This window comes from Oreochromis niloticus, linkage group LG1 (genome assembly GCF_001858045.2).
Source record: "Oreochromis niloticus isolate F11D_XX linkage group LG1, O_niloticus_UMD_NMBU, whole genome shotgun sequence".
Taxonomy (NCBI): domain Eukaryota; kingdom Metazoa; phylum Chordata; class Actinopteri; order Cichliformes; family Cichlidae; genus Oreochromis; species Oreochromis niloticus.
Window position 1 is genome coordinate 26298544 of NC_031965.2, and position 17023 is coordinate 26315566.

At 39.9% G+C, this 17023-nt stretch overlaps 1 protein-coding gene across 1 annotated transcript in view; it reads right to left on the reverse strand.

Moving 5' to 3' along the window:
• The window catches only part of ush2a (Usher syndrome 2A (autosomal recessive, mild)), a 208171-nt gene that overhangs the window by 52193 nt on the left and 138955 nt on the right, over positions 1–17023 (reverse strand). Inside the window, 4 exon segments of the mRNA XM_025907082.1 lie at positions 1707–2046; positions 3509–3732; positions 15886–16107; positions 16234–16402. Of these exon segments, the coding sequence (XP_025762867.1) occupies positions 1707–2046; positions 3509–3732; positions 15886–16107; positions 16234–16402 (955 nt within the window).

A 17023-nucleotide genomic window follows, 5' to 3' on the forward strand; every position in this document is an offset into this window, starting at 1 on the left:
GTGGAGCTATCTGGGTGTGATCTAACTTCTTTCTTTTTTTCTCCCAGAGAAGTATAGCATGATACTCTGCGCATGAATGTGTGTGTGCATGCGAGTGTGTATGTGTGTGTGTGTGCTTGAGAAACATCTGGTGTATGGTGGGTGGCGACAGCTTTATGTGCCTCTGCCCAGATGGTGTCACAGCATCGCCTAGAAACTCTTATCCTAACCACCCCATGCCACATGCACACATACACACACAAAGTAATGAAAACACATACGCAGAGTTACACTCCAGAGCCACACTAAAATAGTAACCAACTGGATGCAAAAACACATATCATTATGAGGACACAACCACCCATACACACACATATCCACAACCACAATTAGTCTTGATTTAACAGACGCAACTACCCAGATAAATAATGTGTGGACAGACTGAAAATCACGACACACACGCCCACAAACACAAACACGTTCCTACTCCCTTTGGGCTGATAAATAGTAGAGAATGTGAAAATGGCATTTAAACGCCCATCTCTAAGTTTTAATAACACGCAAGTGTACAGCGCAGACAGAGTTACCATGTTAGAGCTATTAACGTGCACTGCAGCAGCTGTCTTGGTGCGTGTGTGACAGAGGGAGTGTGTGCGGAAGGGCATCTGTCTGTAAAGCCCTTTGATTGTAGCGGCTGACACATTTAGAGTAAATGCAGAACTGGCTTCTGCAGGCTTGCAGTTTCTGTGAACGCCATGTTTTACAGATGGCTGTACCGTTTTACTTATTCTTCATTGTGTCTCAGAGAACTGAAGTGGAAGAAAAGTAATAATTTGAATGCAGGGCTGCAAATACTTGATGTTTAAAACTAAAACACATTAAACCTATAGAAAAGTAAAGACTAGTTTACTTAAATTTTCATGGAACTAAAGGGCAATGTAGTAGTGTAGTTGACTTTATGCATTCATTTGTCATCTTATATTTGGAGCACAATCAAATTTCATCAAGTGGCAAAACTGATTGTGTCTTTTAACTTATGCAACTTGACTTGGTACTTGGCCATCTCCAGATTTGTCTTAAAATAAGTAGGTATAATCTTCTTGGCTGTTCAGATTGCTTACTGACTCACATGCAGCTATAACTTTAGCTACAAATAAAAGGCTACATACATGTTTAAGGCATAATCAGACGCATAATCAGGATGTGACAAGAAAACCAAAAGTTGGTAACACTTCAACAGTTAACAAAAAAAAACTCGGTAAAACAGACATTAGATACTCTGGACCAGGGACTCTAAAGAAGAAGTAGTAAATGAAACAAATTTGTCATTACAAAATTGGTAGCCCTGTAATTATGAAACAATAAAGTTTAGTTAATTCACAAAAAATGCTCTATTTTTCTTCTCTTTTGTTTGTTTACAGCGAAGTTACTGAAAAAAAACTGGCATTTAATTGTTTATTGATAACTTAATTGGTCTTTATCAAGAGGAAAAGCTATAAAAAAATCATAAAAATACAATCAAAACAATTCCTAAATTTATGTTGTCCTTCCCATTAACTAAAACTGGTGAGTGGGCCAGATTGGAGTCTTCGCCAGGCCTAGTCTGACCCCCGGGCTGTATGTTTAACACCCTTGCTCTAGACACTAAAGAAAAAAAATTCTGGCACATGCCCAGGAACTTTTAAATTACTAATGAAAAGACACATACATACACGCTCATCAATTACCTGTAAATGTATATACGGTGGCATCTCCACTGTACACTACCTCCTCATGCGATGGGCACATGCTTCCCTTCAGCTGCTTGTTGTCAGTGTGTGCGTGACTGCGTGAGTCAAACATTTTGTAACTGTCATTACTTCTGTTTGTATGTGCAGACAGGTCCGCAGTGCGAGTTTCCTGTGTGATGCTGATGAACGGTGAGTATGTTGTGGATTGTGTCTCAGGGTGTGTGTGCGCAGACAGGACCCATGTGCACGCAGTCATAGATGGATCAAGGCCACAGGAGCCGCAGTAAGCTGTAGATGCTGCAGCCACAGGACACACAGCGCCCTGCAAACACTGGTGCTGCACAGAGAAAAAAGAGAGACAAACAGAATGAATGAAGAAGAAGAGAAAAGAAAAATTTCTTTAAGTAAACTAGCACAGAAACGTACCTTATGGAAGCTTATGATCCTCTTATTTGCTGTTATAATCTGAAGGAGAAAATCACTATATACAGCCTGTGTGTGTGTGTGTGTCTGTGTGGCATACATGGCCCTTAATGACATCATTAGAGCTAATGAGAGTTCCTACCCTTTGTCACTGTTTGTGTGTGTGTATGTGTGCATGCATGTGCCATCTCATGCTGGCTTAGGAACACACAAACGCCACAGGACCTCAGTTGATAAATGGAGGATGGGCCAGTCCCCAACTCCTGATGCGACAATGAGAGCAAGTTTGATAGACAAAAAAAAAAGAAATTTTGTCTAATGTCCACTGGGCTGCTGGAGATGATCAGCTCCTTCATGTAATTTCAGCCAATCTGCAAGGCTTTTAGCGAATGCTTAATTGGAGCATCTAATGTGTAGCAGTCTTATCCTCTCCATTTCTATTTTTGGGTAGGTCAGTTTGTAAATGTGACACCTACAATTTTCAGATAATATGAGATCTATATTTAATGTTTTTGTTTATTTATGCCATTATTTTTTACATGTGATCCTACAATTTCTCGTCCACTAATAAACTTTCAGAAGAAACACTACTTGAAGATGCTAAACACCTGAAACCTTTCAGTTCTCAGTCAACAAGGTCACGGTAGTCTTAAGAGCTTAAAAGGAGGCAACCTACAGAAGTCCACCTGCCATTTTTTCTAGCTTGCAATATCACACCTTAAATACTTGACAATCGAACTGCAGCAGCGACATGAAGTAGTAGTAAATAAGTTACAACAACACTACAGCTGCTGCTAGTGCTCACAAGGTCTAACAAGAAGTAAGCTTATAAATGAGGTTACAAATTAAAGGAAAACCAAACATACAATAAGTGGATTAGAAGGATTTTATGGATTCATCAAGTCTCTGGAAGTCAACATGAAAGATGGAAGGTCATTCTTCCAAAACTATAATATGTTGGCCAAAATCTGACAGAGGTTTTTAAAAGAACTGACATCTTGTGTCTTTGAAGGCCATAGCATGTGATTATCAACTATTTCATACTTATCCAATCATTCAGTGATGACCTGTGGCCAAAGATCGACATATAAATGCTTCATCTTTAATAAAGGTGATCACTCAGAACCTGTTTTACACTCTTCCTTCTAAGGGGAAAAGTGAACCTAAACCATTCAACCAGATCGTGTTTTTCCTTTATTTTGTTATCTGTAATACAGATGTAGAAAGAAATGGACACAACTGCCAAATACTGGTTGACTGAATGATCAGTGTGCTTCAGATTTCCCCGTCTAAGGTTAATGATGTGGAAAACACGAAAACACACACTAACATAAATACATAGATATAAAAACACATTGTCTCACGTAATCACACACCTCTATTACCAGACCAGGCGTGGGTCTGTCCGCACACACATGTCGTTGGGGGTCAAAGCCAATCCCACTGCAGCATTCCTGATCCTGATGTATGACCTTTGAACCACAGCAGCGGAGTGTCACCGTGGCATTGCCAGCAGGGTGCATTGTGGGATATCCTTCATTGCCCACACAGCAAAGAGTTGTTGAAGAGTTTACATATTCGTGACCACAGCAGATGAAACCTGAAACAAGAGAGAATATGCATCATGCTATTATTTTGTTCCACTTTCATTCTGATCTTAACATACCAGGAAATGATTTATCTTGGATCCACTTCACACTACAGTGTGCTGTGCAAATGTAGGTACTGAAAATATATATGGTGTGATAATAATAATAATTTTTTTTTTAATAAAACGACATTCCCACATTTCTTAAGTCTGAACAGCTGTTTAAGAAACATAAAAATCCATCAAAGGTCTTCCCACGCTCCCAGGATTCAGCTGGTCTCCTGGCATCGTCTCTGTGATTTATTGTATATTTCTCTTTATTTTTCTATATAACAGCTTTGCTGTGATGTCTGATGTCTAAAATCAGCTTTTATGTTTTTCTATAACATAGAACACATTTTCTTTTCCTTGTCATCTATCACTCTACACTAAAAAGGATATTCTGTAATACTATTCGGGCTTCTTAGTTTTTTTCATCTTTTCTGTCATCCTCTTCCCTCTGTAACCTTTCTTCCTGCCTCAGTCCTCGTCCTTCCTCCTTTTCTAAACTCCCCTTTCCTTCACTCCTTAATCTATGTTTTCCGATATGAACAGAAAGAGTATTTAGGCTGCTCTGAATATTATTGTGCCTCTCTTCTTATCAACTCTTATCCACGTATCCTCTTCTCTCCCTCCATCCCCCCTCCCCTGCATACTATTTCTCCTCTCTGAGCAGTAATATTCAGGCTATGCTGTCTAAAGACTGCAACGGGAAAGGAAGTGCGTTTTTCTGAGAGCTGCCATTTCTGACAGTGATAGGTGATGTCTGTCTGCCACCACTTCACCTTCAGCAGCAAGGTGACATTTAAAATGCATGCTATCACTCCATTTACCTGTAAATGTTTTGCAGCTGAATATCAAATTTCAAGTATGTTTCTTCACAATCTCCAGCACTTCACGTTTCAAATTCAAATAACGTGAGTTGGTTTCGATGACAGACAAATTAAAACTTTGGCAGTACGCAGAGATTCAAGGGAGAAATTCCTAGTGGAGCAAAAAATGATCCAATAAGAATAGCTTATGTTTGTTAAAGAATAGTTGGAATATTTAAAGACTAATGGTACATTGAAAACTCTCCTAATTATGTTTGTATTCCAATGTTGAAGCATAAATGGGAAGCCCAGAAAATGTTTTTTTACTGAGAAAAAACACCAATGAGCACTGATAAGGGTTCTCTATGGTCTTTGTTAGACAGCGATGATAAAAAGATGACAGTCTGAGGGAGAGGTGGAGAATCTTGGTTGCTGTCTAACCCCTAAACTCATGAGGTTCCTCCTCACCGCCATCTTTTGATACTATAACAACTAAATCAACTTGTTTTGACTTGGCATACATAAATCATATAAATTGAAAATTACTGACACTTTCGTGGATCTGATGAATGTTAGGTCACGGAGAGGAGGGCGAACCCGACAGCAGCTGAGGATACTGGAGTGAATTTCCACTCTGCCTTTTTTTTCTAGTGGCCCTGATAACCGTTCAGTCAACCTGGCTGCTTGGATGGCTTAGCTTTAGACGATAGTTTAGACTGGCAAGCTCTGGCTTCGCAATGAATTAAAGGCTATAATAACGTCCCACTATAATGCTGAGTCAGTAACTCCCTGCTGTGAAGGAGCATTAGAAATACAAATGAGCGAAGGATGGCCAGGCTGACTAAAAAGATCTAACTGCAATGATGGAAAAATGGACCGATTTTAATCACAGTTTAATGAGAGCTCTCCCAAAGTAAAAGTGCCTAATTTTGAATTACAGAGTGATATACTGAAAAAAGCCACAGTCTTACTGGTTATTTAGTTTATTGTGAAAATAATCTATATGTTATGAGGTATTTAGCAAATGTATCCTAACAGTTGATGACATGCTGATCTGTAGCTCTATCTACCCCCAGCTGTGATGCCCATTTTATTTGACAGCATACATTAAACACTAAGTCACTGCTTTGTAACACAGCTTCACTCTTTAATGGGAATGCAGCTTGTTGTGGAGTGATAAATAACTTATTATTTAACACTCTAATCAGCATTTACACTTTCAGCACATTAAATTCTGTTAATTTAAGCAATCAGTTCACTTAAAGGCCAAAAGTGCAGAATGGCACATATTTTCCATTGCGCCGCTGCAGTGCATTATATGCTCAAAGCATCCATCACAGGCACAATGTGACAGGAAAGCGCATGTGTATGTGATTGTGTGACATAAAAGCAGTCTGACGGCTAGTAACTCACTTAGCAGCGGCAGCTGTTGCGGAGCGGGGGCTTGGTGGCCAATTCCCCCAGCGCCTTACTTCAGCTTCAATGACGCGCAAATAAACAGCTCAACACTTTTCCAAAATAGCTTCTCTCTGCTCATCCGTCGTCCTCTCAGCATCCTCACCTCTTCTCCTTCTTTCCATCCGGACGCCAGGCCCTCTGCATCTCACAGTTTTCAATCATTTGCTTTACTTATAGCTCCTCTGCAGCAATCGAACCGTCATTCTCTGCGTCATCTAACATGGTTCTGTTCAAACACACAAGTCTTTCTCCTACTCTAAGAAATACCATGTTTATCAGTTGTGACCTGAAGTTCAGGATTTACATCTTCTTCATCAGCTTGTTCACTGATGAATTTCTTTTCCTGACCCCACATTCTGTCTAATCTTATATTACCTTTAATAATCTACCTTCTTTTTCTCTCTACAGGTGAGCAAACTCCTGCACGAACAGCTAGTTTCCCCTGAATATTCACATTTCTCTGGTCCTCATGCATGTACTTCCTTAACTTGCTACCTTTTCTCTTTATCATCTCCATGTCTTCCTCCTGTCTCTGCCTTCCTCTTACCCCATTTTCCTTGCACTATTACTCTATCACTCTCTCTGCATTCACACCGTTCATAGGTCTGAATCACTTGTTTACTGTTCTGAAGCTAAACTTCACTATTGTATTATCATGCATTCAGCAGGAATTCAATCCCTGTCTCTATACGTGTTATCTGTGTATGGGTATGTGTGACATCCCTGTTCATTTGTGTTAACATTTGAAACGCACACCCCTATTTTCTCTTCCTCTCTATAAGCTGTGTGGGCTTTTGTTTTTTTTTTTTGCATGGGTGTGTATGTGCAGACAACATTTTATCACACACCTCTTGTTTTCTCTCTTGCATCACAGAATGCTTCAGCCCTAATCTTCAGATTTACGCAGGATTTGCATACATTCGTTAATAGCGTCGGGAGCGCCGCGTCAACACAAGGTGCTTAGACAACGTGAATTATTATTAGGGTTTCAGTCATTCCACTTAATGATAAGTCAATATTTAGTCCTGCCAATGAACTACTGATAAAAATGTGTGTTGTGGATTAGGGTTATCCGAGCTCTCTAGGAGACCAAAACCCCTCTACAACTTTAAACAAACCAAACACTTTTAAATACCTGAATATATTACAAGGGGTTTGGCACAAAGTGCACAGCGAATGTACACATACGCATATTTGTGTTTATGCACAACAGCACACACTTAAGCTGAAGCAGGTTTCATGGAGAAAAAAAATCGTGTGCTACTTAAAATTATAGATCATGACAGATATATACTGGCTACAACAAACTACATCAGGAAAACCACTGAAATATTTTTAAAAATATGTCTTGATTTGAGATTTATTCTATTATGAAAGTAAGAGTAGAATAACCTTTCACGTAGATTTAACCTGAGAAAACCAAAATCTTGACCACAAAGGTTTCCGGGATGTCTGGGGTGAGCATTCGCAGTTTTGTGACGTAATGGTACGAACAGTCCTTTTGGGGAGGGAGCTACTGCTGTTGGGTTGTCCCCCATGATGCCATGAGAAGGTTTTAGATGTACAGCATGAATCAAAAAAACCTTCTTAGCAGAGAACTGCAGTGCCACAAGATGGTAGGTGATCTTCACTCCAGTGGTTTTATATTTGTGGCTGACTGAAATACATTTATAGTTAGAAAGACAGACGGATAGTTTTAGAAATGTTTTATTTCCTGAATTTTAGGTGATGGTCGCACTAAAGGCAGAATTCGTTTTTTCTGATTTTACTAGGAAGGTACAAATAGTTTTTAAAGTCATACATGACTCAGCCTAATCCTTTGATTGTGACATTATTATTTCAGTTTCTTCGGTCAGACTTTCTCTTGCTTACATACAGAAATGGAAGGGTAGCGAATACAATGGTAATTTTGCACTTGTAAGCAGGGTAATAAGATTTACTCAAATATTAGTGGCAAAAACCAAATGCAGTAATTCAACACAAGCACCTTACTAGCTGCCAAACATGGTAATGGAGGGGTGATTGGGTCGGCTTATTTTTCAGCCGTATGACCTAGACACCTTTCAGTCACTGAGTCGAACTCCTTTGTATACCAAAGTATTCTGTAGTAAAATCTGCGGCCATCTGACTGACGCCTAAAACCTGGATGGGTCATTCAACAGGACAATGATCCCAAGCACAGCACCAAGTATAAATTAGAAGGGTTAAAAAACAGAAAAGAATCAAGTGCTTGCAACGGCCCAGCCCAAGTCCAGACCTGAACGTGATTCAAAATACTGTGGCGGGACCTTAAGTGATCTCTGTATTAAAAAATGCCTGCAAACATCAATTAACTGAAGCACCATCATAAAGAAGGGTGGGCCAAAATTCGTCCAGAATGATGTGAAACACTGATTTAGTCATAAAGAAACCGTTAAATTCATGTTACTACCGCTGAAAGTGCAGGCTAGTGAATTGTGGGATGAACTTAGTTTTTCACAGAACTGCACAGAGCCCTATGAAAACGTTCTCTTTCAGCTCGATGCTGATCACAGTCAAAGAAAGAGCAACTCCTTCCACTTGAAATACAAAAAAACGTGTGTGCGCACATATGTGTACTTTCTGCTCCATAGAGGCCATACTATATGCCATGTCAAGAGATGAAATCACTGTGAATTGACTTTCTCACACAGTGCACAGTATTCCCCTGGAACACACACATCTGGATGTTGAGGCAGCAAGCGTACACATAAACAAATCCACACATACACACATAATCTTTTCCCAGCTGACGGGATGTCCTCTTGCCTTTCTGACATCTTTCTTTTCTTTTTTTTAATCTCAGCAATATTACCAGCTGGGCATGTGCTTGTACATGCATCTTTGCATATAAACGCCTTCAGTGTTTGTGTGAGTGCTACGCTCAAATAAATGGATTGCTCGTAGTTAAAATTTCAAAACCCAACAGGGATTCACTAAAGACTGAAACACAGGAAGCAGCTGTTCATGTGTGCTTAAACGGTATGTAAGAAGGACACTGAATGAGATGAGGACTGGGAGAAACCAACAACTAAAAGACTTAAACAGAGTTACAAATAGAAAAAGAACAACTAAACGATGTGAAATGAGCAAGATTTTCTTTTTTGTATGCAGTAAGATCTTCTAAAATAAAACACATTTCATGACAGAATCAATAAATATAAAATATTTGTTTGTATGATTTAAAGTACATACTGATTACAACTAATGATAATTAATATCTATCCATTCCTCAGTTTTCTTCTACTTAGACACCTCTGGTCAATTTAAAATCCCCAGTTAAACTAACATCCATGACTCTGGACTATAAGAGGAAACTGGAGGAAGTATCTGGAGGAAACCTGTACACGGAGAATATGAAAACACCCCACAAGAGAGTCCTGATGGACTCTTGCACCACTTTGCCACCCACCTTTTTTTTTTTTAACTTTACTTTTATTTTTTTTTATTATATCAAGGCCTTTCTACTAATCCACGAGTTTTCTCCTCAACTTCAATTCTAAGAATACACCAGCTCTGACTTCAGGAGTCGTTATGCCATTCCTGTGCTTGACTTCCTGCACTATTCACTTGCTCTGTGGAGCTTGATGTGTGCTACTTTAGGTGATACAGAGTGAAGAGCTCCCTCTGCGATGCTTCTGAAATACCCCCTTGGTGTATCTACTGGAATCACAAGCAGTATCTTGAATGGATGCGATCTGCTGGCCAAAAAGTTCTTCAGGATCTTTATGATACATAAAATACCCCCCTTTAGAGTGGATGGGAAAAATATAAAGACATTCTCATTTTCCACAGCCTTCTAGTAGGAGCACCTATGGTATCATTTTGTAAATCATACAACGTCTTGTTCTCAAGTTATTGCATTCACAAGCTTTTCAGGAAACTTGACTTCTGGCCTGGACTGAGATTCAAACTCATCTGAGATTTTTAGTTGATGTGCATTACAGGGCAAACTCGGAAATGCCAATTTGCCTATTGGACTTGTTCAAGGTTATTCAAGGGTACTGATATAAAACTATTTTAAAAGCAACGATGTCCACCTTTGTATCAGATAAGCATATTTAATTTTATACAATAGTAATCACTCCCTGTAAATGTAAATCTACGTGTGTGAACACTTTTAAATTACAACTTTAATGTATTCAAAACATCTAACAACAAGAGTAACACAAGCAAAATATAATAACGCAAATACAAGATAGACACAATCACACAAACACACGCACGCACACACACCCCTCATCTGTGTGCTGTGTTCCTGACAGCCTCTGGTTTTATTCTTGCCAGTCATTAAAGTAAACCTAATAGAAAAGCCATCATCATAAATACATTAACAGAGAGAGAAATGTCTTCCTGTGTTCAGAGAGTACTCGATCTTCTAAAGCAGCCAGACGCTGCTGTTTGGAATGCACTACTGTTGGCCATTTGCTACCCATCATTGATGAGGGGCTTTTGGCAATGATAAACACACATACACAAACTGAAATACATACACACTGAGAAAGTGATGAGAATCTCTTGGCATAAACAATCAAAGGACATGCAAAGAATCTATGTCTCTGTGCATAAAGATATATGTAAAAATGCAACCACATGTTCACACAGATACAAAAACACTCAGCAACAGAGAAGAAGGAAAGGATGCATGCACTAAGTTGAAGTAATACACCTTGCACATTTGCACACACTTACACACACAAATGAATCCACTCTCACAACTCCACCAGGCTCAGAGTGAGCTAGCTTAACTACTGGGATAATTTCCCTCCAGCAAATGGTCACTGTGCCCTTGAAAAACATATTTGATTATTACTTTTTCTCCCCCTCCTCTTTTTTTCTTTTAGCATCATCACAGCCATTTTCATCACGCGCTCTGATGATGGCACGGCAAGGCGCGTTAAGATAACACCCCGGCACCGGCAGGCTTTTAACACTTAAACGGTGAAAAGGGATATTCAGATTTGTCCTTGAACGTTTGGATGGGGCCTGCTGGGCTGGGACAGAGGGAGGGAGTAAGAGAAGGAGTTAAAGAAATGCACACATTTTTTAAGATTCACTCACTTGCAGAAAAATTGAAGTGGGGAGGGCATTTATGGTAGCACCCACAGTGAGAGATGGGTTTGATGGGGTTGAAGAGCAGATTGAAGAGTTAAAGATCTGGACATGATAATGAAAAAGTATAAAGGTTAAATGATGGAGCCCAGTGAGGCATGGGACTTATGGAGAGTCGGGAACCAACGGGAGGGCCAAAGACGCCAAACTCAGTTCCTTTAAACTCCATCTAATCTCACCTAAGTCTTAGCTAAACATCTTACATACAAACTCAGGAAAAGAAGAAAAGTGGAGCAAATGAAAAGCTTAAAAGTTGGTCTCGAACCTGCAGCACAGGAGGAAATACTGTGGGAAAACTGAGGCTCTCTTGTCCAAAAACAAACAGTGTTTAATCTACTTGAAAGTGAAATGGAAGCTGTTTAAACAAACCAGCAGATTTGGAAGAGAAGGATTTAGCACAGAGACTTTGTGTTATTGTGTAACAACTCAGGACACCGAGGAAAGGATTATGGCCCATCACAATAATACATCAAACTACAAAATTGCCCAGAGTAGATGTTCAGCTGGCTGTTCCTGATGGTATATACTGTAGGTGTACACTGTAGGTGTTATTTGAACAGATAGATTTAAAAAAAAAAATCATGTTAGCTGGAACCTGGAACAGTTTGGCTGGAAAGACAGACAATAAACTCCTGTGGATCCACATCGGTGACAGACAGGACCTTCTCAACCACAAGAAACATTTTGACAAAGTTCCCACAACAAAACTAATGTAATTGAATCCAGAAAGTATTCACAGCGCTTTACTTGTTTTTTGTCATGTTACAGCCTTATTCCAAATAGGGTTAAACTTATTTTTCACCACAACATTCTATACACAATACACCAAAAGAACAAAGTGAAACAAGTTTGCTTGAAATTCTTGAAAATGTATTAAAAGTAAAAACCTAAGATAAAACATACATATGTATTCACAGCTTTTGCATTTATACTCAACTCAGCTCAAGCCCATCTATTTCCACGGATGCTCAGTCAGATATTTCTACACCTTGACTGGAATCCACCTGTGGTAAATTCAGTTGATTGGACATGATTTGGAAAGTCACACACCAGTCTAACGTCCCATAGCTAACAGTGCATGTCAGAGTACAAACCAACACATAAAGTCCAAGTACTGTAATTGTCTGTGGACCTTTGAAACAGGGGCACAGATCTGGGCAAGGGTACGAAAAATGTTCTGCAGAATTGAAGGTCTCAATGAGCACAGTGGAAAATTAGGGTAGAAGGGCCTTAGTCAGGGAGGTGACTAAAAACACGATGGTCACTTTAAAAGAACCTTCCAATAGGACAACCATTTCTGCAGCACTCAACCAATCAGGCCTCTATGGTAGAATGGTCAATTGAAGCCACTCCTCAGTAAAAGGCACATGACAGCCCACATGGAGTTTTCCAAAAGGACTCCAAGACCACAAGAAACAACATTTTCTGGTCTGATGTAATAAATAGGAAACCAGGTACCACTCATCACCTGGCTAATATCATCCCTACAATTAAACATGATGGTGGCAGCATCATGCTGTGGGGAGGTTTTTTGTCAGCAGGAGCTGGGAGACTGTAGCAATGTACAGAGTCATTGTTGATATAACCTGATCTAGAGAAGTCTGGACCTTGGACTGGGAAAAGAGTTAATCTTCCAACAGGACAAAGACCCTAAGCACATAGCCAAGGAGTGGCTTTGGGACAACTCTGTGGGCACTCCTTTAGTGGCCCAGCCAGCACCAAGACTTGAACCCAACTGAACATTTCTGGAGAGGTGTAAAAATGTCCATGCACTGACGCTCCCCATCCCAACTGATGAGTTCTGGAAAGAGGAATGGGAGAAACTACAATACATATATACATATATATATATATATATATATATGTATATATATATATATATTTTTTTTTTTTACTAAATTTGCAAGAATTTTAAGCAAACTTTTTTCACTTTGTCAATATGGGGTATTGTGTGAAGAATTATGAGGTCAAAATTAATTTGATGTTTTTAGAAAAAAGGCTGTAATATGACAAAATACGGAACAAGTCAAGTATTGTGAATGCATTCCAGATGTGCTATTATTATCACAGTCATAAGCTGGAAAAAAATTAGTATATAGCAATTTGATAGTAACACTAGAGAGGTAGCTTGAGTTGGAAAACAAAGAAACAAAGAAACAAATAAACAAAAAACACATGCAAGTCACTGCAGCTTTAAAACATATTAGTATGAGTCACTGCAATAATAAATAATGATATCCAAGCGGAAATGAGTGGAAGACAATTCAGAAAATGAAAGTAAGACTGATGCCAAAACTTTTACTGCAGGACAACCACAAAGAAAGACCGAACCCTGCCCACTGATGTGTGCTGTTGTGTTGATTTCTTGTGTTTGAGAAGGGTTGGATGATGTATGTTTCTGACCCACTTCAATTTCATTTGATTTACACTGGGAGCTTTCCCATTTTAAATCAAATAGTCCAGCCCAAAGCACATGTGTGTATGTGTATATTTTTGGATGAATGTGCAAGCACATGCAACTCTGTGTGTGTCATCACATGCAAGTTTTTATACAGGTGTGTGTGTGTGTCTAGTGGTGCTTGATTGTTGCTGTGTTTGTGTTTGAATGCTTGTGTGTTTATCTACATGTGCACATGTGCACACAAGCCGGTACATGTATCCGTTGCCAGACGGCTGTCTCCTGGCATTGCTGTTCCCCTGCAGTGTGTGTGTATGGTTGTTGACAGTGTGGACGGTAATGTGTGATAGATCGCACTTCAGGGACCCCATAATCACATCAGCCTAACCTAGTCTATCAGCTGGGCACAATGGGATACCCTTCACTCCTCCTTTAATCTGCTCCATCTAGCTCTTCACCACTCCTCTGGGGTTTTTTTCCTCGTACTTTCTCTCTTACTCACTTCCGATCTTTTTTCTTCTGCATTTAACTCAGTATTTTTTATTCTTTAATACTTTCTCCTTCTCTTACATTTATTTCTGCATCAGTTGTTTAATTTGACATTTTTTCATTCAATGCAAGTGTTTATAACAAAATGTTATCCAATATAGAGTTAGTTACTTTTTGTTTCTCGTTCACTTAAAAAAAGTGACCTCCATATATTCTGATGTTTTAAGTTTCTCTGATTCTGTCTTTCCATTTTTCTGTCTTCTACACAAATTTGTCTCTCTGCAGCATTAAAAATAGCAAACCTTGCACTCAGTGAGAAAGAGAAATGAGAGTGTGTGGTGCCAAGGTTAAGTAGCCTATCCTATAATAGTGTTGCTGTGTGCACGTTGTGTGTGACTGTCTTGAAACAGACGTGTGGGGTCGAGGTTGCATAGCTGGCCCCAGGGCTCCCCGACAGCGCAATGCACCCGGCAAATGGCCCTTAGCCTTGCTAGCGCCGCTAGCCCTACGATCCATCATACCATATGTTCTCAATGGGGAAGCTAACGCTAATGACTGATGAGTGGATGGGAAGGGGGCACATAAAGGAAGGGAGGGGAGAGAGGAGGAAAAGTTAGAAGAAAACGTGGTAAGAGAATAAAAAGGAAGCGCAAGAGACCAGAGGATGAAGCAGAAGAGTTTGGGGAAACGAGTTGAGTAAAACAAGATGACAGAGTTGGAGAGGAGATGAGAAATAAGAGAAGATGGAGAGGAAGAAGCGGTAGGGAGCATATGCACTCCTTGGGAGGCCTCCTCAAATGAAGGATGACCATATAGCCTGCTCAGCTGGAAGAGATAACAGAGGATCTAGTGGAGGAGAAGAAAAGAAAGATGAGACAAAATGGGCAATGGTGTGATGAGGTGGAATATAATAATATATGTTAAATTACAAAGGATTACTCAGAAGAAAGTTAACACTTAACAACTTTCCAAAAGAGTCTTACTGACAATGAATAAAAACTATACGTTGGGGGTAAAAAAATAAAAAGAACAGCCAAGAAAGAAAAACAACTCTTTTCTATTAACTTTTTTTAATCAGCAATTTTCATATTTCTGAGTAAGTAGAGCTTTTGTGTGTGAGTGTGTGTATGGATAGGCTAATGGAGTACTATAGGCCAGCCCATATGGGGCCATTGTTTATGTGTGATGAATAGAGTCCACGTGTCTTTCTCTGGCACTCAACACTCAAGCAAACCCTGCCGAGAGCACCCTGTTGACTCTGTGTGTGTGTATGGGGGGCGCCTGAAAAACGTCTAAATGTGTAAAAGTGTGTGCGTATGAGAGAGAATGAGTGTGTATTTCTCCTGCTGTGTGCTTGGCAGTGCCCTCAACGGTGCCATCCTGAGTGTGTTTCATCATCATCTGCCATGACAAAGATGTCTAATGGCACACACATTTACACACACCAACACACAGACACACGCGCACAGTCCCATCTGTGCCATGGTATCCGGGTGCTTTGGGACACTGCGGGAGAGAAAGAAAGGGAAACGACCCTACGTTCCTGCACCATGTGTCTACCTCTCAACCTTTTTCTTCTGCTCAACTCTCCTGTCGCTTTTTCCCTAGGTAGACGTTAAGTCATAACCACCAACTTAACTTTGACAAAATCCTTGTTACACCACAGCAACTAGTTTTCTTTTAAAAGGGCCTTTACTTTTTCTTCAGACAAAATTTGATACGACAACAACTCATCAGGCTGTCAGACTTCAACAACCGTGTCTTCAACACTGGGAAAAAAAACACTCAAACAACAGCTAATGCTAGCTTACATTTTGACCTGTGTGGTTCTTTACTCACCTGGAGCATATTTATGCACTGCACCCCTCTCAGCATCACCGCAGCACACCAGTGTTTTATCCACGATTTGGCCTCCACAGCACTGGACCCCATAGCCATCATGAAGGGTCCCACTACAGCAGAGCTGGCCGCCTGTCACTGAGTAAGGAACCCCCCCGCAGCAGCTGTCACCCAGCCCCACAGAGACCCGGCCCTGCGAGTGGTCAGGACAGCAGTATTCATCTACAAAGACAAGGACAAATGAAGTAAACATTTGAGCAACACGAAGAAGAGCAAACCCCATGAAAGCAGAACACAATAAATTTTAGGTTAGTGGAAACACACTGCAGAAAGTAATTTGGAACTCACTGGTTTTCACATGGACATAATATCCTCCACAGCACTGATGGTCAGGAAGAGATGGGACTAGTTTGCCATTGCAGCAGACTGGGTTGGAGGAGTTATTCAAACTCAAATAGCTGTCCTCACAGCAGTGATGATGTGGCTTCTTTGCGTAAATTACTCCACCGCAGCAAACCTTTAATACACAATTGAACAAACATATAAGATGATATGTAAATAAAATCAACTCAAACAAATACTTAAAGTTGGGATTATTGACTGTGGCACTGCAAGTCAAATAGGAGGCCATTAAAACTGTTCATTTTAGGATGAGTCTGATCAGATACTCATCCCAAAATGAACAGTTTGAGGGTTTCTTCAAATAGGCGATGACTCTAAAAAAAACTTTTCTGCATATAACATCTGTAACTTTATGAATTCTTGACTGACTAAAAGGTACAGTGGTACTTTTTGGGAGCTCAATCCTGATTGGGAGCTGATGGTGCAGAAGTTAGCACTTTCTATTATTATATTCACATAATCAAGTCCGAAACTCCACGTTTTCCGTCACTTCTTGTTTATATTTGCCAAAAAAACCCACAGACATTTTGTTTTTCTTACTTGGGACTCGGGACGACATTAAGGAAATAACTTATGTGGTTCTATTAACTAAGGACGAATAGGGTATGTATATCCATACTCCTTGATGTTGCTCACATGACTAGCTGTGCAGAGAGGCATCTGTCAGCCTGTGTGTGTGTGTGTTGTGTACACATTTGTAAAATAAAGCCCTTCTCTTTAAGCACATATGTTGCAT